We start from the raw sequence: 26,014 nt of genomic DNA, 5'->3' as shown, positions 1-26,014 counted from the left end.
GAATGTTGCAGCCGTGCAGAGAGGTTGCAGCCCATGGCAGGAGGATTTGAGCCCTTGGAAGGGCCTTGCAGCCCATGGCAGTGGTGCCACAGTGCACTTGCTCTCTCCCTGATGCCCTCCCTGATGCCCACAGGTGCCTCTTCTCCTCCCCGAGGTGACATGGAGCAGCTGAAGTGACCCAAGGACCATTGCAGTGAGTGAGGCACCATGGATGGGAGCATGGGGAGGACACGGGACGGGGGGGGCGGGAGCAGTGCTGCCCTCCTCACAGCCTGGTCCCAGCAGGGCACATGGTGTCCCCATGTCACTGCCCAGGCACCCAGCTCGCTGTGCCAGGGGTGGTCAAGACCACGCTCGTCCTGGAGCTGGGATGGGTGGGCGGAGGGGTTCCTGCCAGAGGGGACCAAGTGGGCACAAGATGTGCATGGGGCTCATGCTGCCTTTGTCCTGCAGGTGGTGCCCAGGATGGGCTGCGTGCCCTGCAAAGAGAAGGTGTGCAGCAAAGGGCAGGGGAGGGGTGAGACGGCGTCCCCCCAGCCCCTCCCCTCCCAGTACGACCCTGACCCCACGCAGCCAGGCACCATCTTCACCTGCATCCCAGACTTCAACAACTTCCACAGCCCCGCGGCGCTGCCCTCGGCTCCAGCCCTTGCAGGGCCGGGGGGGGTCAGCACCAACACCCTGCAGATGCGGACTGGGGGCATCACAGGTCAGCAGGGTTAGGGTGCTGGGGTGGTCCTGGGATGTGTGAGGGACCCAAGGGCTCAATGTGTTCCCCTCTGTGTGTCACAGGTGGGGGGGTGACGCTTTTCATCGCCCTCTATGACTATGAGGCCAGGACAGAGGATGATTTGACCTTCCAGAAAGGGGAGAAGTTCCACATCATCAACAACACGTGAGCCCCCCGACCCCTGCCCCCCGCGGGCCCACCCTAGGGAGGTGCCTCTGTACCACGGGTACCCCCCACAGCACCCAGGCTGGGCACCCATAGCTGTGTACCTGCAGGAGAACCAGGGCTGAGTGTCACAAGCTTGGGTGCCCACCGTGGTGGGGGTGAGCAGAGTCTGGGGGGGCTGTGGGTGAGGAAGGAGGCAGAGGGCACCCAGGTCTGTCTTTCTGTCCCGTCTCCTCACTCTCTGTCCCTCTTTTCCCAGGGAGGGTGACTGGTGGGAGGCCAGGTCACTGAGCTCAGGCACCACAGGCTACATCCCCAGCAACTACGTGGCCCCCGTGGACTCCATCCAGGCAGAGGAGTGAGTGGTTGGGGCAGGGGTGAGGGGGACCCTGACCCTGTCTGCACTGGCCCCTGGTGAGCCCTGGCGGCGCTGCGGTGCTGGCATAGGGCAATGGCGTGGGGATCTTGTGGGTGCCCTTGCAGGGGGTGCCCGTGGCTGCCCCCCGGTGCTGAGCTCAGCCCCCGCAGGTGGTACTTTGGGAAGATTGGGCGCAAGGACGCCGAGAGGCAGCTCTTGTGCCACGGCAACTGCAGGGGCACCTTCCTCATCCGGGAGAGTGAGACCACCAAAGGTATGGGGAAGGGGGCACTGGGGGGCTGCACCCCGCATCCCCCTCGGACCATCCTGACCCATGTGACCAACCAGGTGCCTACTCCCTGTCCATCCGGGACTGGGACGAGGCCAAGGGGGACCACGTGAAGCACTACAAGGTGCGGAAGCTGGACAGCGGCGGCTACTACATCACCACCCGGGCGCAGTTCGACAGCGTCCAGCAGCTGGTGCAGCACTACATAGGTGCCGCGGGCTGGGGGGAGAGTGACAGCGGGGAGGAGGGGGCAATGAGGAGGGGTGGGGAGAGCCACCAGGCTGGGCTACCTGGGTGTAAGTGGAGAAGGAGAGGGCTGTGCTGGTGGTGGCTTTAGAGGACCTCCTCAGGGTCCCCCCTCTTCTGTATCATCGCTGCAGGGACCACCTGGCCTCTGTACAGAGGGGAAACCTACTGGGTCTGGGTGGGCATCAGCTGCTCCCTGGGCACAGCCTGGGGGGCACAGTCTGGGGGACACTGAGGGATCTGGCCCAGCTCAAGGGGTTGCAGGGCCATCCCTGGTGAAGGTGGAGGGGGTGCACCCCATTTCTGTGTGGGCACATTGGGGGGTGACTGGACCCTGCAGAAGCCTTGGTGATACCCAGGGTAGAGTGGGGACAAAGGGCTGGTGGTGGTGGTGTCTGTGCCCAGGCTCATGCCCATCCCCGGTGCCACAGAGCGGGCAGCAGGGCTGTGCTGCCGCCTGGCTGTGCCGTGCCACAAAGGGACACCCAAGCTGGCAGACCTCTCAGTCAAGACCAAGGATGTGTGGGAGATCCCCCGGGAGTCCTTGCAGCTGCTCAAGAAGCTGGGCAACGGGCAGTTCGGGGAAGTGTGGATGGGTAGGGCCTGGTAGGCGAGCTGGGGCGAGGCGGGAGGGGAGAGGGCACTCCCAGGCCTGGCACCCTCCCAGGGAAGAGCTGAGTAACTCCAATTTGCTGACAAGGAGAAATGGTCATGGAATGGTGTTGGTTGGAAAGAATCTCAGATCAATGAGTCCAACCATCAAAGATCACCAGGGCCAGCAACCTATGGCCCCAAGGTGCCCCTCCCCGGGCAGTCTATGCCAATGCCTGACCACACATTCAGTGAAGAGATTGTCCCTGCCAAGCCAATGTCCTGCTGTGGGGTCACAGCAGGTACCCCAAGGTGCCCCATGACCACAAAAAGCTCCACCCCATGCATTTCAGACACAAAGCAAGAGCCAAAGCCAGGCTGGGGGGTTCCCTCCTCACCATCCTCTCCCTCCAGTGCCCTGTGCTTCCCCCGCTTGGCATCTGCATGCTGCATTCATCCCATGCCTCCCGCCCCCTCCCTGCCCCCTGCAGAGTACAATGATGGTTTGTGCTCCCTGCTCACCCACCCCTGCCCTGCCATGAAGCCCCCGACCCTGGGCCTGGCTAAGGATGCCTGGGAGGTGGCACGGGAGTCCCTCAGCCTGCACAGGAGCCTTGGCATGGGAAGTTTCGGAAACGTGTGGCTGGGTAAGGGTGCTCTGGCCTGCAGGAGCTGTGGGTGTGGGGGACAGAGCACAGAGTCACAGAGGGACAGAAGTGTTTGGGGTGGAAGAGACCTCTGAGACCACAGAATCCAACCTTCAACCTACGACTGCCATGGCCACTGGAACACAGCCCCAGGTGCCATGGACATGCACCTCTTGAACTCCTCCAGGGATGGGGACTCCACCACCTCCCTGGGCAGCCTGTGCCAACCCCTGACCACTCTGGCAGCAAAGAAATTTTTCCTCATCTCCAATCTAACCCTCCCCTGGCACAATTTCTCCACCTATCACCTGATCCTAGGGAGAAGAGACCAACCCCACCTGGCTCCAGCCTCCTTCAGGGAGCTGCAGAGAGCAATGAGGTCTCCCTCAACCTCCTCTTCTCCAGGCTCAACACCCACAGCTCCCTCAGCTGCTCCTCCCCAGCCCCCCTCTCCAGACCCTTCCCCACCTTCACTGACCTTCTGTAGTCTGGTCCTACCCTGGCAGGTGGTGCCATGGGATGCCAGCTGATACCCAGTGCTGTGGGGGAGATGGCATCTTGGCACAGGCTCCCCTATGGAGGGTGGGGAATGGGCAAAGGTTGGCATTAGGAGATGAGCTCACAGGGGCCTTGTGCCCATGCTGTGGGGTGAGAGGGACTCCTTGTCCTGGGTGGGGTGTAGTGGTTTCATGGCCCTCCCTTGCCCTGCCCTGACTTCCTTGCTCCTCCACCCACTCACCCACTCATCCATCCATCCATCCATCCATCCATCCATCCATCCATCCATCCATCCATCATCATCCACCCACCCAAGCATGCACCCACACACCCCTCCATCCTGGCCCTGCCAGGGCTGGCTGTCCTGTGGAGCTCTTGGTGACCTCCTGTGCCCACCCCAGGGACATGGAATGGCACCACGAAGGTGGCAGTGAAGACGCTGAAGCCTGGCACGATGTCCCCAGAGGCCTTCCTGGAGGAGGCTCAGATCATGAAGAGGCTGCGGCACGACAAGCTGGTGCAGCTCTACGCCGTGGTGTCCGAGGAGCCGATCTACATCGTCACTGAGTTCATGAGCCAGGGTCAGCATGGGCACTGCCTGGGGCACCACAGCTCTTCTGACAGCCTCACCCTCGGGGGGGACACCCTTGGATGGGCAGGGAGCTGGTCCTAAGGTTGAGGGCTTGCAGAGGAGGGCACCTTTGGGTGGGCATGACCAGCTCTCAGGCACATTGAGTGGCACCCTCTGCCCACAGGCAGCTTGCTGGATTTCCTGAAGGATGGGGACGGCCGCTACCTGAAGCTGCCCCAGCTGGTGGACATGGCTGCCCAGGTACTGGGGAGGCTGGCACGGGGTGGGGGTGCACCTGAGGGGTCCTCACTGTGTCCTCCCTGTGCCCAGGTGGCGGCAGGCATGGCCTACATTGAGCGGATGAACTACATCCACCGGGACCTGCGTGCTGCCAACATCCTGGTGGGGGAGAGCTTGGTCTGCAAGATCGCTGACTTCGGCCTCGCCCGCCTCATTGAGGACAATGAGTACACAGCACGCCAGGGTGAGCCCCCCGTGCCACCATGCCCCGGGCACCACTGCCCCCTACCCTGTGCACTGCCTTGAGCCTGGCCAAGCACTCCCCGAGGACTGGGGGTCCCAAGAGATGGATGCTCCAGGGGATGGCCACCTCAAGTGATGGTGTGCCAGGAGATGGGCACTCTGGAATGATCCCCCAGGGGATGTGTGCCCTGGGTGTGATAGATACCCTGAATGATGGGTACCCTGGCTGCTGGGTACTCTGGCTGCTGTGTGTCCCAGAGGATAGGTGCCCCAGATGCTGATGGGTGCCCCAAATGCAGGGTGCCCCCAGTGCAGGATGCCTCAGGCACTAGGTGCTCTCCACGAGGAGTATCTTGGGTGCTGGGTGCCCCAGGTGTGGGGTACCTTGGGTGCAGGTGCCATGGGGTGCTCTGACCACAGCCTCCCCTCGCAGGTGCCAAGTTCCCCATCAAGTGGACAGCGCCGGAGGCTGCCCTGTTCGGGAGGTTCACCATCAAGTCAGATGTTTGGTCCTTTGGCATCCTCCTGACCGAGCTGGTGACCAAAGGCCGCGTCCCCTACCCAGGTACAGCGGGCACCCTTGGACTGGGCAGGGGGCTGCTGCCTTGTGCACAAGATCGCCCTGGGCCTCAGTTTCCCTGGCTGAGCTGGGTGCTGATCGGGGGGATGCTAGGTGCTGGGCCGGGGGGTCCCGGGTGCTGATCGGAGGGATGCTGGGTGCTGAGCCGGGGGGTCCCGGGTGCTGATCAGGGGGATGCTGGGTGCTGGGCCGGGGGGTCCCGGGTGTTGATCGGGGGGATGCTGGGTGCTGGGCCAGGGGGTCCCGGGTGCTGATCAGAGGGATGCTGGGTGCTGGGCCAGGGGGTCCTGGGTGCTGATCGGGGGGGTGCTGGGTGCTAGGCCGGGGGGTCCCGGGTGCTGATCGGGGGGGTGCTGGGTGCTGAGTCGGCGGGTCTGTGCGCCGCAGGGATGAACAACAGGGAGGTGCTGGAGCAGGTGGAGCGTGGGTACCGCATGCCGTGCCCGGGCAGCTGCCCGCCCTCGCTGCACGAGGGGATGGTGCAGTGCTGGCGCCGGGAGCCCGAGGAGCGTCCAACCTTCGAGTATCTCCAGGCCTTCCTCGAAGACTACTTCACTGCCACCGAGCCCCAGTACCAGCCTGGGGACAACCAGTGACCCTCTGCCAGCCCCTGGGGAGGCCTTTGGGCAGATCTCCCTCTTCGTGCAGGGGGGCCGATGCCCCCTGTGACTGTGCCCCCTCCAAGCGCCTGTCAGGGGGTGCTCGAGGGGTTTGGACTCAGAGAGGGGGCAAAGCTGTGCCCCCCAATCCCAAGTCCCCTTTGCAACTCCCCCCCAGCCCTTCTCTTGTTTCCTTCACCCCCACCTTTGAACCAGGGAAGTGCTTTTGGCTGTGGGGAGGAGATGGGGACCCCGCTGTACCTCCCCCAGACACCCCTACCCCACAGCAGCAGAAGCCTTGGGGTGGGCATGTGGGGGCCTCCCCATGCCAACCCAAATTTCCTCGAGGGGGTCCAGCCCCCCCCCAAATCCTGGCTCTGGCCTGGGGAAGGTTCTCTCACACCCCACACCCCCTCCCAACTTTACATCTCTAATTTATAAGATTCCCTCCCCGCCCCCCCCACCAGCCACCTCACCTCAAGGGTCCCCACAGCTGGGGGGGGTTCCCTGCCCCCCTGTTTCCTCCCCCCCTTCTTATTTCCTCTCCTTACAGTAGGGCCAAATCCTGACAGCCATAAACTTCTGATTGCACTGGGGGGAGGGTGTCAAGGAGTCCCTGGGTGGGTACAAGAGGTGCCAGGGAGGGAGCAGACTTGGGGGCAGCTCTGCCCTGAGGGCTGTTTCCTGCTGCCCTGTGTGGGGCAGGAGAGGGTACAGGATGGGGTCATCCACCCCAGCATTTGTAGGGGGGCCCTGCTGGAGCTTGGCTCAGACCCCTGTGGCAAGCATTAATGGGGGCTGGGGGGGACGACTCAGGGCACAATGTGAATGTGATGGCACTGGGGTGTGACATGGGGGTGCCACCCTGTCAGCTGCCCCCCACCTGGCACCCCCAGGCTTGACCCCAGCCCTGCTGTTTATGGCCAGGAGTTCTCCTGCACCCATGGGGCAGGGCTGGGGGGGGAGCAGTGCTATGGGGGGGACTGGGGAAAGGGGGGTGGAATTTGTTGGGTTTTTTAAAATCAAGTCTGTAAATAAAAATAAAAACTTTCTAACGAATAGAGGGGGCAGCCTGGCTCCTTCTGCCCCCCTCAGGGAGAGAGGCTGCCCCAGTGGGGACAGACATAGGGCAGGGGGGGATAGAAATGGAGGGGACAAAGCTTCATTGCAATATTTGGGGTGGGGGCACCCATCCCCACCCAGGGGGGCTCCCAGGTTGAACCTAGGATGAGGGTTGGATCCCCCCTCTCCAGCCCCAGGCACCCATTGGCAGCCTGGTGAGGGGAGACCCAGAGAAAAGCCCCCCCTGCCCCTGGCATCCCCATGGAGCAGGGGGGGTGGAGGGGTGGGGGCTCCCCTCTTGCTCTTCCCAGTCATCTGTGTTAATGAGGCACCAGCCTGAGTATAATTAGTGGCGTGGGAGGGGTGTCCCCGGCCTGGAGGAGCGATGTGTGGGTGTGGGGTGTCCTGTGCTTGGAGCGTGGGGAGGAAAGGGTTAATTTCCCTCGCAGCTTTGCCTCCCCAGCAGGGCCCAGCTGTGGGCAGCTAATGAATTCCCCAGCACCGGTGGGGAGGGGGAACTGGCCCCGGCCCCATGCGTGGGAGGCTCAGGCTAGGGGTGGAGAGACGTTGGACAGGTGAGGAGGGGGACACGGGTCCAGTGCCAGTGGGTTTGGCGACATGCCAGGGGGTTCAGGGATTTGCCACCTCCCGAACTCCTCCTGCTTCACCCCAGCTCCTCCCAGAGCTGCAAACCCCTGGCGGGCACAGCGCAGGGCAGCAGGGCTGGATGCAGCCACCCCCCTCTCCCCCACCCCCTACATTTTTCCCCCAATCCCAGGGAAAAATCCCTCCGGGAAGGGCCAGGCCCCCAGCCGGCCTTGGCTGGGCAGCATGGCACACTGCCCGGTGCTGGGGTGGGGGCAGGCTAGGAGAGCAGATTGCGTGGCACTGCCAGCCGAGGCGAGGAGGTGGTTGGCACCGGAATGCAGCGGGCAAAGCTCTGCTGCCAGATTGCAGCCACCAGCTCTGGTCGCCCCATGCCTGGGGCTGGGCACCCAGGAGCACGGGGGCATGTGGGGCCAAGGGCACCCCATGGGCACCGCAGTGTCACCATCACCCTGCTCAGTGGCTTTGGGACTGGGGAATTGCCACCACCCCGTGCTCAAAGCTGGCACCCAGGGAAAGAACAGGGGTGGGAGGTGGAGCTGGGTGAGAGGAGGAAGCAGCTGGGTGCTGGCTCACCATCACCCTCGCTGTGCCCACAGGCAGCTCCTCCAGCCAGGGAGGGACCCTGGTGTGCTGGGCCCTGCCTACGCCAGCCTGGAGTCCTGCTCCTGCAGAAGTGAGCAGGATCAGCCCCTGGCTCTGCCCAGCTGCCTGCCTGGCAACCCCTTCCAGGCAAGAAAAAATCACTTAGAAATAAAAACGGAAATGTGAGGCCTGGTCTGGTATGGAGGGGCAGGTTGGCAGTGTGGGCAGCTCCTGCCACCCTCCTGATGCTCTACTTTCACCTCCACAGAGCCTGAACCAGATCCTGCCCAGATTCCTGACTGGAAATGCCACCTCCCATGTCCGCAGCCCAGGCTCCCTGTCCCCAGTGGTGCTGGTGGCAGGAGTGGGCAGGGCTGAGGCAGAGGGTTTGTGCTGGTGGTGCCCTGAGGACCTTGGTGGAATTGGCACTGGAACACTGCTGTGCCACAGCAGTCCCTGCCTGGGCATCTCACCCCAGCCCTTTTGCCGTCATGAGCGTGAGAGGTCTTGGGGAGAGAGGGTGGGGCCCAGGCTCGCAGTGACCTGTGTGGAGGAGCTGAAGGGAGGGACCCCCAGGGACCCCCACCCTCGACCTCCATCCTTCTGCTCTTTCCTCCTCTCCCACCATAGGTGCCCCGAGGCAGGAGCGAAGGGGTTAAAGGGTTTCACCCTGGGGTGGCCGCAGGCTGGGCAGGGGAGGAGGCATCGATTTTATGTTAATGCTGAGCTGTATCGACCAGGGAGGGTTGCTGGGGAGCGGGGGGGCACAGCCACCCGCCCACTCCTGGGGTCGCCCTCTGCAGTCCATTCTCCGCAGCCCAGGACAGAGTCCACCCTGGGGTGTCCCCAGCAGCTGGGAGTGCTGCGGAAGGAAGCTGCCCCCCCCCAGGAAGGTGCTGCAGGGCTGAGTTTTGCTGCAGAGCTTGGGTTGGTTGCTCGGCGGGAACAGAACCGCGGATGCTGGGCGGGGGGACAAAGCTCAGCATGCAGCCCTGGGCGGGGGGGCTCCAGTCCCTTCACCTCTCGGCTGCCTGGTCCCTGCAGCATCGCGACCAGCGCCGCAGAGCCGAGCCCTGCCTGCAGCATCCTCTGGAGCTCAGTGCCACCACCCCTGTCCTCACTCTGCCTGCGGCCGAGGGCCGAATCCAGCACCACGCTGCAGCATCAGGTCCCCTCCATGCTCCTCAGGACCCCCAGCCCCACCATCCCTGCTCCTGCCTGCAAACCCTGCCCAGCCCACACAGTCCTGCTCCGACTGGCTGCTCTGCCCATGTTGTGCCAACCTTAATCCAGGCAGGAGCTTGCAGGTGGGGGGTCTGGAGTGAGTGTGCCCACCCGGTGCCAAGTGCACAGTGGGCACAGGTGTGAGACCACTGCAGATGGCTGGTGCTGCAGACCCTGGCACAAGGAAGCCATGGCATTGCCACCCTCCTTCGGGAGGTTCCCTTCACTTAGTGCTGCTTCTGGGAGCTGTGTCACCTCCATAAGCATCCCCACCCAAAACAGGGCCAGGGAACTGGGGGTCCACTCTGGCCCCAGCCCTGCAGGGACTGGCAGAGCCCTCAGAGGTCCTGGGTCATGGATCAGAGCTGCATCCCCGGGTGGCCATGGCCAGACAACAGTGGAAAGTGGCCAAAAATGTGGTTTTAAGCTCACCCAGGCTTGGGATTTCTGGTCTAGGCCAGCAGGGAGTGTGTCTTCAGAGGGGAAACTGAGGCACAGAGAGATTTATCTGCCATCACCCACCAGTCCTGGGGGAGAGGGGTTGGCACTTTTTTCCTTGGAAAAACAAACGATATTTGGGAAGAGCCAAGCACACAGCAGCAAGCAGGGAGCAGCAGGATTTAGGGACGGAGCCCTCCTGGACGAAACCAGACGTGGGGACACTCAGGTCACAAGGCTGACACAGGCGGGAGGGGAGAAGGCACCGCGGGAGCCTTCCTCTGCCCGGGGCAGGAGCTGTTCGGAAATGGTTGCACAGGGGAAAAAAATCTGGGATGGTTTTGCTGCTCCTTCAGGGCAGCACCGGGCTGGAATACTGGGATGGGTGGGGGTCTTGTGCTGCAGTTCCATTTGTCGGGGTAAAATCTGGCTGGTCCCAGTCCACTGAAGACAATGGAGGCACAGGGCCCCCCAAACCACTCAGTGGGGGTCTCTGGACCATGCTCTCCACAAAGGCAGTTGCTGCAACCTGATGAGGCACCACATTGTGCTGCCCCCATCGCCATCCTTGTGCCCGTGCACCCCAGCTCCTCCCTGCAGCACCCCACGGCACCCCACTACCGCCGAACCCCCACCCCCTACGCCAAGCAGCCGGTGACTTTTTTGAGGTACCGACTGCCACCACCACCCATTCGGGACGAGCCGAGCTTTGGGGCGACAAACCCAGGCGGATGCCCCCTTGGCCCTATCCTGCAGTGGGTGATGGGAAGTGGGGCCTTCGCGCTGCAGGTTTGGGGAGGGGGCCGGGGGTGTTAGGGTCCCTGGGCAGCCGCCAGCATCGTGCAGGAGCACGGTGTGAGCCGCAGGGACAGCGGTAGCCCCGGCGAGGCCAAAGCAGCCACTAGATGGTAGCGTAAGCCCACGGCAGCGCTGCTGACACAGCACTGGCCTGGCAGAAGGGACAGGGTGCCCCGGGTAACCCGGCTGGCCCTGGGGACCTGCCCCCACCACCCACCTTCCCCGGTAAAAAGAGAAGCCGATGAGGCTGAGCACCCGCGGAGTTGTGACACGGGCGGTGTGGGCACAATTCCCTTGCCCCAGTGTCCCCCGCTACCACCAAGAGCCACCGGTGCCCACCAGCAGTTCTCTGAACTGGGGGGCAAAGAGGGGGAACCCCACTCCCAACCCCATCTCCCCCTCCAAACGCTGTGGGGACAACCACAAGGCACAAACCTAACTTGAACTAGGGACAAACTCAGACCTGGGGACACCTGGGGTGACCTGCAAGGCCCCCAGCTCAAGGTGGGGCTGCTGGGCATCCATGGGAGCCTAGCAGAGCTGGGGCGTGTGTGCTCCTCTGCAGGGATCCTTCTGGGAAGCGTCTCTCTTTGCTCCTCATCCTCACTTCTGGCCCTGCCCAGGGCTCCCTGCCAGGCTGGGATCTATATTTTATGATAACTCCAGGGATGTTCTTCAGACCTGACAAAGGACTTTGACAGTTTTAAGCTTCCCTTTGATTAATGCAGGACCTTTTAATGCTTCAGATTAAATTAATAAATCTTTTACCTTCCAGCCCATTCTGCTTGCAGTGTTTGGTGCCTTTGGTTTGGGGTTTTTTTTTGGTTTGGGTTGGGTTGGGTTGGGTTTTTTGTTTGCATGACCTCCTCCTCTCCCTGTCTGTGCAAAAAGCCTGCCCCATGTCCCGCTGCTCCTGTCCCCTTCTCAGCCTTGCAATACTCAGAGGGTGCTCAGCCCTGCAACATGAGAAGGGAGGGATCCTCCTTGGGGGCTCATTGGGGTTTTTTCTGGTTTTGGTTTTTTTTTGTTTGTTTGGGGTTTTTGTTTGTTTGTTTGTTTTTAACTGTCCCTAAAAATAGCAAGAAAATTCAAAGCTGACATTCAGGGCGAGGGGACAAGGAAGGCTGCAAAGTTGCTCACTCAGCCACCAGTGACTGCAGTGATCCTGTCTGCGTGTGCAGATTCCTCTGCTGACCAGGCTGCAGCCCAGGCCTCCTCTCCACACTGCCATGCAAACCTCTCCCCATCCTTATTTGCCCAGAGAAGCTGTGGACAGCTCATCCCTGGAAGTGTCTCAGACCGGGCTCAATGAAACTTTGAGCAAACCTAGACTGGTGTAGGTGTTCCTGCCCGTAGCAGGGGCTTAGAACTGGGTGATCTTTAGGGTCCCTTTCAACCCAACCTATTCTGGGGTTCTGTGGTTATCCAGGTTATGTGGAGTCCACCCAGCCTCTGGTCCATCCCACTGGGGTGCACAGGACCCCAGGGATGGAGCTGGTGGCTTCTTAGGATGCAGTAGATCCCAGCTGGAAAACAGCTTCCAACTTTACAGCTGTACACAAGAAACTCTCTGAGGCTCCTGGAGCACCAAATCCAAATGCCAAGGCAGCAGCCAGCAGCAAGCTGGGCCTGTCATCAGGCAGTCTGGTGGCAAAACTGGCACTGCCCAGCCTGGCTCCTGAGTGCAGATTTACTCCCCGTCACCTGTTGCTCTAGGAACGCTCCTCCAACCCCAACTTGCACCAGGCAGGTAAGGATGTGGCAGCCAGGTGCTGTGTCTCTCTCTGCACCCATGGTGTTATTGCATCCATGACTCATGTGTTATTAGCTGCCAAGCAATATTCCCAATTCCCCCGAGTTTAACCCTTCCCTCGGCACTCCCAGAGCCATGGTGTCACAACAAACATCTCCAGCATCTGCTGCTCCAATTAGATTGTCTCGAACCCAACTCCACCAACACTTAACACTGGCAGGGACTCAGAAGGAAGATGCTGAGAAGATGCTCCAGGAGATCATGGAGTGCTCAAGGTGTGTGTGCAGAGAGGAGATATCTTCTTGTTGTCCCAAGGGAATTTGGTCACCTCTTGCCATCTCCTTCTGGGACGCAGCCAAGAGAAGGTGGAGGACCAGGGTGTTCCCAAGCAGCAGGGAAGTTTCCAGGGCTGGAAAATTAATTTTAAAAGGGGTGGGCCACGCTCTGCCAACCCTTTACGGGGAGGGGGGGAGAGGCAAGGGAAGGGCATCCCGGGGTTCCACCAGAGGTGGTTGCCCCCACCCCCGGGGTGCCTCCCCCCTCAAAAGTAGTGCGCAACGGCTGCGCAGCCGTTTGCGCATCACCAGGGAGGAGAAAGAAGGAAAGGGGGGGTGGAGAGGTGGGAAAAGAAAAAGAAGGGGGGGCGAAAAAGGGAAGGACTACAAGGCCCGGCATGCCCCGGCGGTGCTGCACGGCTCCCCGGGGTGCCGGATGCTGTTCGTGCCGCTGACAGCGGAGCACAAGCGGAGCCGCGGTCCCAGGGTGTTGAAGGGGGAAGGGGGAGAGGAGAGAGAGAGGGGCAAGGCGCGTCTCACCGCCGGCTCCACTTCTTTTTTCTTCCCCCCCCCCCCCCCCAGCACCATTTAATCTTTTTATTTTATTTTATTATTTTATTTTTCTTTTTAAATCCCAGCCCCCACAAAGCCGGGAGCGGCAGAAGGCAAGAGAGAGAAGGGAGGAGGAGGTGGTGGTGGTGGTGGTGGTGGTGGAGGAGGAGGGAGGAGGAGGAGGAGGAGGAGGAGGAGGAGGAGGAGGAGGAGGAGGAAGGGGGGAGGCAGCAGCAAGCCAGGGCTTTGCTGCGCTGTGTCTTTTCTTTGCTTTCCGCAGGCGGCGAGCGGCGGAGGCGCAGAGGGGAGGTCGGTTCCCCTCCGCCTCCCGCTCCGCTGCCTTTTGTGTGTGTGTGTGAGAGGCGAAGGGGGGGGCGCTAAAAAAGGGGGGGGGATAAAAGGCAAAAAATTAGGGGGGGGGGGAAAGTAGAAGGGAGAGGGAGGGGGGAAACACACCGAGGGGTGGAGGGGGGGGCGGATTGGAGAGGGAAGGAGGAAAAGAGCAGGCAAAGGACGGAGAAGAAGGAGGAGGGGGGGCTGGCAAGGAGCAGAGTTGCCTTGGGGAGAATGTGAGCAGGAGGCGCTGGAAATGCTCTCGTTGAAGGTGGTGAACGGTGCCGAGGGCTCCGGGACTCCCGCTCAGGAGGTAGCTCAGCCGGACGGCAGGAGCCTCCCCGGGCGGGCGAGCTCCGGGGGGTTCGGAAGGCAGCAGCCGCTGGTGGGTGAGTAAAAACCGGGGATCCCCCCCACACACCCCCGCCTTTGTGTGTGGGGCTGGGAAGGCGGGGAGGAATGGGGGCGAGGACACAGGGGACACCCCCTTGGGGCAGAGCATGGGGACGTGGGGAGGGGTGCGGGGGAGAGGCGGCGGCGTGTGCTCTGTGTGTGTCGTGTGCCCCCCTTGTCCCCTCCGCTGAAGTTGCGCGGCGAGTTGGTGCCCAAATTGCCGGAGTTTAATGGCACTTGGGGCGGGGAGGGGGGCCCGCGGCGAGCCCCCGACCAGGGAAAGGCTGTGAGCTCCATGAGTTCCGTCGCGTCCCCGACTGGCTGGGGCCCCCCCGCTCCACTCTCCCCAGTGTGTCCCTGTTCCCCCCCCCCCCGGCTGTGAGCAGTGAGTGACAGCTGTCAGAGCAGCTCTCTCCGCTAGAAGGCAGAGGCTGTGCTGGAGCCCAGAGTGTCAACAGCGTCTGGGGGGGATGTGGGGCACCCCCCCGGGGCACAGCATCCCTCTCCTCAATCATCCTTTGGCAGCTGAGCCCCGGGGGGGAGCAGAGGGCTGGCCCGTGGAGTGCAGTCCCCGGTGGCGGTGATGGGGAGGCTGGTGATGGGTATAAGGCTGGGGCGGGGGGTCTCACCCCAGCCCCACAGGCGAAGTTGCGTGGTGGTGCTCGGCGAGCAGTTGTCACTTTTGTGCCTGTCATTCCCCCTCTGATTTGTTTTTATCGATCAGCTGATTTAAATCCCCCCCACACCCTCCCTGGTGTTTGCATGGTGACAGGGACTGCAGGGGACTGGTGGCTCTGGAGGGGGCTGGAGCCTCCCCGTGGGGTCACACTAACGCTGGACCCTCTGCCCACCCCTGGGTGATGTGTTTGGTTTCCCCGAGGCTGGGGCGGGCGGTGACACCCGGGTCCTTGCTTGTTTATGTGCTGGGGTGGATATCGTGGCCTTGGCTACGACCGGGTGGCATTGTGCGCCCAGCCCTTGGGTCCGTGGTGGCCAGAAGAGCCACCGGGAGCCAGGGGCTGAGCTCATTGTGTGCCGTGGCGAGCTCGGGCGCGCGGTGGAGTCGCTCCATATTTATCCTGGCGTGACAAGAGAGCAGAAGCGAACCCCCAGGGCGACCGGCAGGGATCCTGCCCTCTCCTTGCGACCCAGGCACTGCCAGGCAGTGGGGGTGCATGGTCCAAATCGAGGCACCCCCATCCACCCCAGGCCTCCTCCTTCCTCTCCTCTCCTTGCCCCCCCAGGTGTCCCCTTACACTGGCTTTTCCTGCTGGGCTGAGGAATTTGCAGGGGAGGGTGGTGGTGATGGTGGTGGTGGTGGGGAAGAGGGAGAAGAGGAGGGGAGAAGGGGGGGCTGGAGAAGGGATGGCGCGGCGCCAAATTCCGCTCTGCCATGTCTCTGTAACCTGAATAGGCCAACTCCATCCCCGGTGCGAGTTCCCCGGGGCTCCGCCGCGCTCCGGTGCAGTCAGGCAGGAGGTGCTGGCCTCTTCCCACCCTCCCTCCCTGTTCCAGCACACCCCAGCCAGCCACAGGCCACTTCCCTCCCTCCACTGTCCGGCGAGCGGACGCCGGACGGAGCCACCGTGCACCCACTGGAGCCACCGTGTACCCACCGGGAACCGACCGGGCAGGAGGTGGAGAAGGTTGGAGGTTTGGCGGAGCGGGGAGCGGAGGGTGCGGGGAAGAGGCGAACGATTGGCACGAAGGGGTTGGCACGAAGGGGCTGGCACTGCGGCGAGGACGGGGTAGCCAAGGACATGCTGGGAGCGGGGCGGCCGGCGGTGGAGAAACGATGGAAGGCTGTGGAAGGTTACGGGAAGCCTGGGGGGGCTGGAGCTGGCCTGGCCTCCTTAGAGGAGGCAGCAGAGACCCGGGGCAGGCTATTTCTGCTGAGATCCCGAGGAAAGCTCTGGGAGAATTGTGGGTTCTATAAATAGTGTGTGTCAGCCGAGTGGAAACAGGGCCTTGAAATGCTCCTGCTATTCTCCCGAGTGCTTGGAACCAGCTCTTGGTAAACAGGGCAGCGCTGGGGAGGGCTGTTTCCTTCTTCCGGGCTCGTGGTGGGGGGAGCGGGAGGGATAAGGAGGGGATTTTTTGCCTGGTGATAGGGCAGGGCTCCCCCCCGGGGCTGGCCAGCTGGATGCTGGGCTATGGCCGGGCTGCCCGGATGCGGGATGGCCTCTGAATGCGTCGCAGATGTGTGTCTGTGTCCCCCGGCCGTCGTCCTCTCCTTAGCCCTGCTGCTCGCCAAACTTCGGGGCTGGGATGTGCCACGCGGTGTGGACCGGTCCTCGGGGAGATGGCGACGCTTCCCGGGAACTAGGGCTTGGCTGGCCGGGAACTAGGGCTTGGCTGGCCGGGAGGTACTTGGCCTCCCCTCTTTGGTCGCTGACACGGGGGGCTATGGGGTCACAGCCTCGTTCCCCTGCTCCCCACCGCGCGTCCATCTCTCTGGGCTGTAGCTGTTCCTGCTGTGCCTCAGGGGCATGCACTGAGCAATGCTTTAGCCTGGTCTGGGTGCCTGACGGCAGAACTTTGATGCCATGGGACTTTCCCCAGGCACACCTGGACACCCAGTGTGCCAGGGACACCCTCCCTAGCGGCGTTGTGTACGTGGAGGGACGTAGTGACGTGTGCCAGGGTGGCGCTTGGCTCTGGGGTGCATCCCCACGATCCCACCGCAACGGGCGGGCACTTCACCTTCGCACAGGGACCCAGCGTGGTGCACGGTGTCACCTCCTCCTGCACCCACCCTCAGTGTTTGCCCTGTGCCTCGGACAGGGTCTGGAGAGCTGTGTGACCCTTTCTTTCCCTTCACAGTAACAGAGGGGAGGCAGAGGGGTGATGCTGGGGGGCCTGCCGGGTGTTTGTAAGGTGATGTGCTGCGCCGTGAGAGGGATCCGGTGTCGCGAGAGGGATCCAGCATGGTGAGAGGGATCCAGCATGGTGAGAGGGATCCAGCATGATCAGAGAGATCGGTGTGCTCGTGGCGGGATCTGGCGTTGCAGAGTGCAGCAGCTGGGAGCTCACTGGGATGTCATGGGGCTGGGGGGCACCCCGGAGCCAGGTGAAGGCTGTGGGGTGCTGGGTGCTGTCGCAGTGGGGAGCAGTGTGTCTCTGCGTGGGTGGGAAGGGGCCAGCGCCAGGCCAGTGGTTTGTTGGTTTTTTGGTTTGTTTTTTCTCTCCATCTTTTTTTTCCCCCTTTCTTTCCTAACCCTCCCTCACCCCCCCCCACCGTGGGTTGAGCGTTGGGGCGACAGACAGGGAAAGTCTGAGCAATGGTCTCCGCGCTGGTGCTGTCTTCAATCACCGCGTCCCAGAATCCCTCGCTCTGGGCCTTCTAGGCACAAGGGCTTACAGCGAGAATCGGCAGCTGCAGCTGCGAGTGAAAGCACAAGAGCCCGGCTGGGTCTTTGGCATCGGCAGGAGAGCAAAAAGCTGGGGGAGGCGAGGAAGGAAAGAAGAAGAAGAAGAAGGGAGGGAGGGGTGTAGGGGGGTGGAAATGTGCCCTGTGGTTTTTTTCCAGGCTTTGCCACCGAGGGTTGTGTTTCAGAGCATCAGTTCCCGGGCGCGGGAAGAGGCGGGAAAGGAGTAGGGGGGGGTGCAGAGCGATGCCTCCGGGGAGCTCATTAAAATCCGTCGGCTCCCCCCTTTACGCCGGCCGAGGGAGGCTGGTTATGGAGGGGAAGGAGGGACGTGCTGGGAAGGAACATGCCTGCAAAGCGGCTGCCCGGTGGGGACAGCTCTGGCCCAGGCAGGAACGCTGCCCCGGGGGCTCGCACGTCGGAGCACGTAGGACGCCTGCGTGCCAGCGAGGCCGTGACAAGGGCGGGAGCGATGCCGCCACGCCAGGGACTCTTGCTGCGCCCCCCGAGCTGGCCTGCCAGGTGTGATGAGCTGCCATGGGGCAGATCTGTGGATGGGCTGAGGAGAGCTTGGCTTTGGGGCACAGGGGCTCGTCAGGGTGTGGGGAGGCAGGAGAAGGATCAGCAGGGGACGCTGGCATGTGTGTGGGCAGGGTTTGGTGTGCGGGCATGGCACAGGAAGGGCTTGGTGCATGGACAGGGCTTAGTGCATGGGCTGGTTGCTGGCAGGGTTTGGCATGCAGGCAAGGAACATGCAAGGTTTGGTGCACAGACAGGATTTGGTGCATAGGCAGGATTTGGAGCAGGTTTTGCTGTGCTGGCAAGGCACAGGAAAGGTTTGGTGAACAGAGAGGGTTTGGTGTGCAGGCGGGGTGCAGGCAGGGTTTGGTGTGCAGGCAAGGCTTGGTGCACAGGCTGGTTGTAGTCAAGATTTGGTTACGGACAGGGTTTGGGGCACAGGCAGGGTTTGGTTCATGGGCTGGCTGAAGGCAGGGTTTGATTTGTGGGCCAGGTTTGGTGCACAGGAAGAGTTTGGTGCACAAGGATGGGGCTGGTGTGAGTAGCTGAGAGATGCAGGTGGGTCTGTCAGAATGCTACCATGGTGAAAATGGGTGATGGGGAATGGGAAGTAGCAGGGAGCTCCCTCCCTGTGCCAAAGCCCACCCCACACCAGCATGCTGGTGGGTCAGAGCTGATGCAGCCTGGCCTGGCATGATGCAGGGAGAGTCAGGGGAGAGGCGAAATGTGGTATTGATCGTCTTGGAGGGAGAGCAAAGCAGTTCTGGCATCTGCCAGCTCCAACCTCTGCCCTTCCTGCTGCTAAATCAGCTGCAGGCAGAGGGAGAAGCAGCATCCCATCCCATCCCATTCTGTCCTGTTCCATCCCACCCCACCTCATCCCATCCCCACTCCACCATCACTGCTGCCGGCAGGGCCCCCAGCCCCAGGCTCGCTCTTTGCTCTTCGCTCTTTGCCTCCTGCTGACTTCAGCTCCTCAGCTTGGGCTCAGTGCCTGAGCATTCCTCCCAAAACCTGGGCCTAAAATATCTGGAGGAGGACGGAGCGCCTTGGGTGAGGGAGATGAGCTCCTCAGCTGCAGGAAGGAGGGAAGCTGCTCCGCTCCCTGTCAGCTGCCAGCCCCACTGGCCCCCTGGGAATTGGCTGGGAATAAATCTTGCCCAGCAGACTCGGTGGCTCGGTTTGGGATGAATGTGGCTGAGCAGGAGCAGGGGCAGGAGGGGAGTGTGGCACCCTGAACATCATGGGACCAGTGGCATGGGAGCATGGTGACTGGGGAGAGGGGTGACAGGGAGCGGGGTGGAAGGGGACAGGGAGAGCGGAGTGGCAGGGAGTGGGTGACATAGGAGCAGGGTGCCAGGGGAACAGTATGGGAGGGAAACAGGGTGGCAGGGAGCAGGGTGACAGGAAGCAGGGTGACATGGGAGAAGGGTGGCAAGGAGCATGATGACATGGGAGCAGGATGTCAGGGAGAAGAGTGGCAGGGAGCAGGGTGGCAGAGAGCAGGGTGGCAAGGAGCAGGATGACATAGGAGTGGGATGGCAGGGAGCTGGGTGGCAGAGAGCAAGGTGGCAGAGAACAGGGTGGCAGGGAGCAAGCTGGGGCTGGGTGGCTGAGGAGGGACAATAAATGCTGAGAGGGAGGTGCTAGGCGGGAGCTGTGTGAGAACCAGTTTGCAAGGTCCAGATTGGCAGCAGATCCTGAACCAGGAGGAGCTGAGCATCCATACGGCCCCTGCCGAGATCAGACGAGACGACAGCGACTCGGTTTGGGGGAAGAAATTGGAGGCGGGGAAGCTTTTTTGCTGAAATGAAATTTGAACCCCAAAGTGGGAGGGAAGTGGAGGTGGGGGGCACGGCTCTCTCCACATGGTTATTACTGCTGTTTTCCACCCAGCTGAAAGGAGAATGTAGCTTAATATGGACCCGCGGGGAGGAGAAGCGATCGGGAACGGGGATTTGTCAGGAGGGAGCTGGGAAACAGCGAGAGAGACGTAGAGGTGAGAGTGGCCAAGAGCATTTGCCCGGGGAGGTGTTTGCAGCCCGGCAGGAGAGGACAGAGTCGGGCTGGAACAAGGAGCTATTGTTCTTGGCGAGCGGGGGGCCAGCCCGCGGCCCCCCCAGACCAGCAGAGCTGGCGCGGATGTGGGGAAGGCTTTTTTTGGGACTGGTTTTCCCAGTGGATTGTTGGCTGGGGAGTGGGAAGAGCTCTGGCAGTGTCGGGGTGCACGAAAGAGACTGCTTGAAATGCTGGGGGAGGGGGGGGTGGTGGGGCAGCATTCTGGGGCCTGGGAGTGGAGGGGGCGTGATGGCAAGTGAGAGGGGAGAGGACTGGAGTGAACTGGAGGAGTTTTGGATCAGTGAGTGGGAAGGTGGAAATGGCAGAGTGGGGGCTTGGTGGTTGGAGGCTGGCATGGGGATGTGGCTGTTGTGAGCAGTGGTGAGGCAGAACCAAAGTTCTTTGGCTGGCAGATGCTTGAGTGGGGCTGGGGAGGGGCAACCAGAGTGGCTTCTGCCCTTGGTGGCCTGGGGACACCCAGCACCCCACAACCAAGGTCCTGCTGCGGTCCCCTCTTGGCTCTTGGTGTCTGTCTGGCAGCCCCCAGCCTGTCACTGCCATCCTGTGTGTCCCCCTGGTCCCTTGCCCCAGTGGCTGCCATCACCACCCTTGGCACATGCCACTGCCATTGGCATCTCACTCATGGGCACAGAGGTGTTGGTGCGAGCAGATGCCCTGCCCCACTGCTGGCATCAGCTGCCACAGTGCCACAGCTACTGGCTGTCCCCTAGGCTACGTCGTGCTTGGGGACACCCCAGGGTGCTAGAGAGTAGGAGTGTGGGAGGTGCATGAGAGATGGAGGAAGAGGAGGAGGAGAAGGGACAGACACACAGTTCTGCAGGGTATGGGGGCTGTGGCCAGGGAGTGGGAAGCAAGGCAGGAACAGCTTTTGCACAGCTCAGGGTGAAGCTTGGCCTTGCCCCAGCCCTCCCTGAGCAACCATGGCCACCCATAGCCCCTCCAGTCCAGCTGGGAGAGAGAGAAACCTTCCTGTTCCCGGTGCAGCCCTGGCATTTGCACCCACAGCCTCCCTGGGCAACCTGTGCCATTGTCTCCTCACCCTCACTATAAAGAACTGAGTGGCTTTGGCTCACAGGTGGCTTTGGACTCACAGGTGACATTGTGGACTTGAGTGGCTTTAGGGTCATGGGTGGCTTTGGGGCTGCTGCTACTCTTTGTCCTTCTCCAGTCCTGTTCCTGGTCTCTGTGTTTCTGGAGCCCCCAGATTTGAGAGTTACCTGTGGGGGCTTCTCCTCTCCTCCAGCCCAGGGGTGCCACATTTTCTTGGCAGCTCTCACTCTGAATCCTTTGCTCTGCTCCAGCCCAGCCAGGCAGTGCTCAGCATTGCCATCATGTCACAATTGTCACCATGTTTGTAATTCCCTTCCCCCGGCCCCGCCACTGCCAGCCCTGCCCACACGTGGTGGCACCGTGGCACCGGCACGACGCCTGCCTCCCCATCCTTCATCCTCCATCCTCCTCTTCCTTGCAGGCTCAGCACCCTGCAATCGGGCTGGGTGCCCATCTCGGGGTGTGTGTGTAGGGGGGGAGCAGCATTCCCCTCTCCTCCCCTCCCCAGCATTCCTCGGGAGTGAAGCACAAGAGCTGGCAGGGCACTGCTGCTTTCTCTGGCCTCCACTCCTCCGGTGCCTGAACAAAGCCCTCCTGCCTCTCCCGGGAACCCGGGGCTGGAAATGGGAGAGGCTGCTGGTGCTGCGTGGCAGGAGAAACCTCCTTCTCCAGAACCTATTTTGGGCTTGTAGGGTGGGTGGGGGACGGAGGAGGGCATAATCCTCCAGCGATCCCTGTGAGAGGAAGCTCTGGACAGACTCAACCAGGGGACAACTGGGGGACTGTGCCCACCTTGTGGCATCATCCCCAGCCTGGGCTTTACATCCTTACCATCTCACTGCCATCCTATTGCTATGGTGACTGAGCCCTGGAGAGGACCACTTCGGCCCCAGTTTGGCCCCAGTTCATGCATTACCCTTTCTGCTAATACAGCTGGGTGCATCCAGACCCTCTATCCAACAGGATGCATCCCAAAGGGATTTTGTGCACCTTCCCAAAGTCCAACACTCTTCTCCTTGCAGAACAAAGCCCCCCTTTTGCTTTCTCCCCACCGCCCCCGGTGAGGCAGGCCCCCGTTGGAGCGCAGTCCCCGACAGCGAAGGTTATTTTAATGGATGCATTACTTTAAACGAGCCCTCCGCCATCTGTTCCACCCCCTAATTACGCATGCAAAAAAAGAGCCCAGCTCGCAGCCAGCGCAGGGGAAAGTACAGAGCTCGGTGATTTAAATGCCTCTATCCGCAGCTCCTCCGGCAGCTGGGCTGGGCTGCTCCTCTCCTTCCTCCTGAATCCTATCCTTGCTCCCTGCTCCTTGCCTTGCTCCTGGCTTCTTACCTTCCTCCTGACTCCTCACCTTCCTTCCAGCCCCTCGCTTTCTTCCTGACTCCTCGCCTTCCTCCTGTCTTCTTGTCTTCCTCCTGACTCCTCGCCTTCCTCCTGACCCCTTGCCTTTCTCCTGGCTCCTCAGCTTCTTCCCACCTCCTTACCTGCCCTGGCTCCTCATCTTCCCCCTGTCTTCTCAATTTCCTCCTGAGTCCTTGCCTTCCTCCTGACTTCTCACTTTCCTTCTGAGTCCTCACCTTCCTCCCAACTCGTCATCTTCCTCCTGACTCCTTTCCTTCCTCCTGGCTCCTTGCCTTCCTCCAGACTCCTCACCTTCCTGGATCCTTGCTTTCATTACAGCTCCTCACCTTCCTCCTGGCTGCCTTGGGAGACAGGCAAGTTGCAGGGAAGAAGGCAAAGGGATGGTTCTCCTGGGTCCAGCAGCTGCCAGCACCTCGGGAGGGTGGCTGTGCTGCCAGACAATGAGTGCAGGCAGGGTCTGGAATTTGGTGGCTCTTTCCTTCCCTCCCTCCCTCCTTCCTTCCCTCCCTCCTTCCCTTCACCTCCCCCCCCTCCCCCGCCATTGCCTCTCCTCACCACCTCCCCTGAAGGTGAGCTCTGCACACCAGCGGCTGAAGCCTTCAAAGCACACGGGCGTCACCATCCCCGGGCTGCCGCGGTGCACGGTGGGGCTCTGCGGGGGTCACCGCGGGCCGGGCTCGTTGCTGCGATGCTGTTTGGTGGTGGCTGGTGTGGGTAGGGGGGTCCCACAGTGCCAGGTGATGCTGGGGTCCTCGTCTTCAGGAGAGGAGCTGAGCAGGAGGCTCTAACCCTCAGGCTGTGCTCGGCGCTGTGGGGCTGTTTCCCAAAATCCAGGAGTCTGGGACCCAGGGTCCAACCCTGAGTGTCCCCAGGTGATTTTTGTTCTGAGATGTCTGTCCTTGGGGCTGTGGAGAGAGAGGGCAGGGTGGGGGGGTTGGAACAAACTGCCTCTCAGAGAGGCAGAGTCTGTAGGTGTTGGGAAATTCTCTTTGAAGTCAGTCTCATGGTTTGGGGAGTGCCAGCTGGGGACGGGGAGGTGACAATGTGCTGTGCCCAGCCACCACCCCCAGCTCTGCCCCAGGGTAAAACCTCTCTTGGGTCTGGGACCAGCGTGGCTTTGGGTGACCCCAGGGCTGACAACTGCAGCCCCACGAGCAGCACAGCAGGGCTGCCTCCTGTTGCCGAATCCTCCAGCGTCCCTGGGTGCCAGCATTTCCACCCTCCTGCTTTCCTCCTTTTTCTCCCCTCCGTCTCCCCTCTCTCCGTGCCTGACTGCAGCAGATGCGCCAGCTCTGCAGGAAAAGGGAATTAAGTTGGGCTGGAGGAATTTTAAAGATTGCTGCAGGCCTGAGGGTCTCGGATCCCCCCGCGGAGATGGGCAGTCATGCAGAATTAATCCTATCGCAGCCTGGCTTGGATTCAGCCGGTGCAGAGCTCCATAAGAGTGCCAGGGAGTGTGGGGGGTGATGCTGGGGGTGGCTGAGCAAACCCCACAGCTCCTTGGCATCGATGGGAAATTAAGAATGAAAAATTAAAAGCCCCCAACTCAGCTTTTTCTCCCCCTCCTCTACATCCACACCTCCCCGAAATCCCGAGGCAGGGCTCGCAGTGGGGGGTGGGAAGGAGGTGGGAGGATTCTGTAAGGCTTAAGGAAAACCTGTTTGCTGGAGCAAAGGCAGTTTGGGGGGTGGGAAATGCTGGGGCTGTGTCCTGCTGGTGGTGAACCCTGGTACAGCTCTGCCCTCTGCCACAAGAGAGGGGCTGGCTGGGGTTTGGGTGGGGGTGCCCCTTTGCTGCCATCCCCCAAACCCATCTGCAGTGGGCTCCTGTGGTGCTGGGAGGCAGCCTGGGGTGCTGTGCTGGCACTGGGGACATGCCAGACGTCCCCATGTGCTGCACCAGCCGCCTGCCACATCTGAAGGGACGCCAGGGTGGCATCTGGGTGCCCTGTGGCTCTGCCAGCCCCACAGGCAGCCTTGTCCCCATTGTCCCTCCTGACTGCCGGGGCTGCGGTGCCACGGTGCCAGCGGGCTCTGTGGATGTGTGATGCCAGGCAGGGTGGCCCAGGAGGGCTCTGCAGCTGCTGCTGAGGCCTCAGCTCCTCTGGTTTATAAATAATGCAGCAGCGAGGTGCTGGCAGCCCTGGCGCAGCTGCAGGAGCTCCAGGGGCAAGCAGTGGGTGCTGCCACCCTGGCTGGGTGGCACCAAGCCATACCATGCCCATGGTGAGGAGGGAAGCCCTGGTGGGTATCCCCTGCCATTGCTCCCCACACTATCTCCCAGCCTCACAGTGTCTGGGGGTGGGGTTGGGGTTGGGGGGGTGTCCGTGTTGACCCCACGTGCAGGGATGTCCCCACACCTTGTGGCGGTGGCACTGCCGGCGGCGCGCAGTTTGCATGGTTGCCATGGCGATGTGCTGGCACTAACGAACCTGAGTAAACATTAATGAGGGAGAGCCCCATGCTGGGTGGGTGGCTTGGAGGGTGACAGTGTGGGGGGCTGTGGCACTCAGACCTGGGCACCCAAGTGTCCCACGAGGCTGGGTGCTGGGGTGGGCATTGTGGGATTGTCTGGGTGCCATTGTGTGTACCCAGACACCTGGGCTGGGTCCGCTCTGGGTGGTGTGTGAGGTTGTGCTTTGATGGCCAGACTGGGGGTGCTTGGTCCTTGGGCAGGACGTCTGTGTCCTCTGGGGCACCCTGGGGGCACCCAGAGTGGGAAGATCCTGACCCCAAGGACCCAGGGGTCCTGTTCTGCCTCCAAGTGCAGTGGGCATTGCTATGTGGCACTGGCCACTGTCACCCTCTCCATGCAGCACCCATGGGTGCAGGTATGGGGTGGGGGGCATGCAGCCACATCCGGGTGCCCCCCCGGGGTTGGTGGGGAGCTCAAGGCGTTCTTGGCGGCAGCTGCCACACGGCCCTGCCACCACCGCTGCCTACAGTTGTCACCATGACTCAACTCTGCACATCCCTCCCTTTGCCTCAGCCACGCCAGGGTTTGGGTGGGGGTCAGCCCTCCGCACCGGCAGCCCCACCGTGCCCAGGGTCCCTTCCCGCATTCATTGGCTCTGCAGCTCATTAATCAGAGGTGCAGGTGCCCCGGGTACCTTCCTCCTCCCGGAGGGCTCCTAATGAGCGGCTGCTAACGAGCGCCTGCTCCCCGCTCCTCTCCCCAGCGCTGGGAAGAGGTTGATTGGCAGCTGGCAGCGACGCGCGGGCTCCTTTCGGGACCTCTTAGGGGTCGAGTGACCCCCACCTCTGCTTGGCGTGGCCTTTGTGCCATGCAGGAGAGTCTGTCATCATGCCAGAGCTGCACGGTGCCCACCGGTCTGATGGTTCTCGGAGCCCTCGTGGCCCTGTTGTCCTGATCAGCTTGAGCTCCTGCCTGCAGCCTGCCTGCAGCTGCCTGATTCTGCAGCACAGCATTTACCAGGGGAGAGGGCTGAGGGCTGGCACCATCCTTCCAGGCGTGCATGGATGCAGTGTCAGTGCCACCTCTCTCCCTGGTGCAGGGCTGCTGTGGGATGTGCGTCATGGGTACCAAGTTCCCTGTGCCTCAGGTTCTCCTCCTGGCAACAGAGGGCCCAGGCTGGGGGCTGGGTGAGGATGTGGGGTTGTGGTTGGAAGCTGGTGTTGGTCCCCCGCGCCCCATTTTTGCCCCCCGTAATCACATCATACAAAGCCACCGGGCCCCTGGGAAGCCTTTCTTGGATCTGCCTGCCTGGGGGGCTCTGGAGGGAGGTCAGTTGAGGACCTGTGGGTCCTGTGCACCCCAAAACCAGGCCAGCATGGTATGGGGGAGCAGGTCTGTTTGGTACCCCGGATGAGGCTTGTCCCCCTCTTTTGGGCGCCTGC

General features: G+C 61.9%; 2 protein-coding genes across 4 annotated transcripts in view; both read left to right on the top strand.

Moving 5' to 3' along the window:
• Positions 1-462: 462 nt before the first annotated feature.
• Positions 463-5,781, top strand: FGR (FGR proto-oncogene, Src family tyrosine kinase). 3 transcript variants are annotated; one of them, XM_054395350.1, is made up of 11 exons: positions 463-709; positions 793-895; positions 1,155-1,253; positions 1,424-1,527; positions 1,602-1,751; positions 2,220-2,384; positions 3,926-4,105; positions 4,280-4,356; positions 4,426-4,579; positions 5,012-5,143; positions 5,546-5,781. In XM_054395350.1, the coding sequence occupies exons 1-11, from the start codon at positions 466-468 to the stop codon at positions 5,752-5,754; spliced, it is 1,617 nt and encodes a 538-aa protein (XP_054251325.1). In that variant the 5' UTR covers positions 463-465; the 3' UTR covers positions 5,755-5,781. The 3 variants fall into 3 exon arrangements, with proteins under 3 accessions (XP_054251325.1, XP_054251323.1, XP_054251324.1); XM_054395348.1 differs by lacking the exon at positions 2,220-2,384 and adding an exon at positions 2,871-3,026 and having other exon boundaries at positions 466-709; XM_054395349.1 differs by lacking the exon at positions 2,220-2,384 and having other exon boundaries at positions 466-709.
• A 7,858-nt stretch (positions 5,782-13,639) lies between these two features.
• Positions 13,640-26,014, top strand: part of AHDC1 (AT-hook DNA binding motif containing 1) — a 50,867-nt gene continuing 38,492 nt past the window's right edge. Inside the window, exon 1 of the mRNA XM_054395343.1 lies at positions 13,640-13,772. Within this exon, the coding sequence (XP_054251318.1) occupies positions 13,640-13,772 (133 nt within the window). The remainder of the gene's footprint in view (positions 13,773-26,014) is intronic.

This window comes from Indicator indicator, chromosome 33, assembly GCF_027791375.1.
Source record: "Indicator indicator isolate 239-I01 chromosome 33, UM_Iind_1.1, whole genome shotgun sequence".
In the NCBI taxonomy this organism is placed as follows: Eukaryota; Metazoa; Chordata; class Aves; order Piciformes; family Indicatoridae; genus Indicator; species Indicator indicator.
The sequence above is the reverse complement of the archived record's forward strand: the minus strand, read 5'-3'. Positions and strand labels throughout refer to the sequence as shown.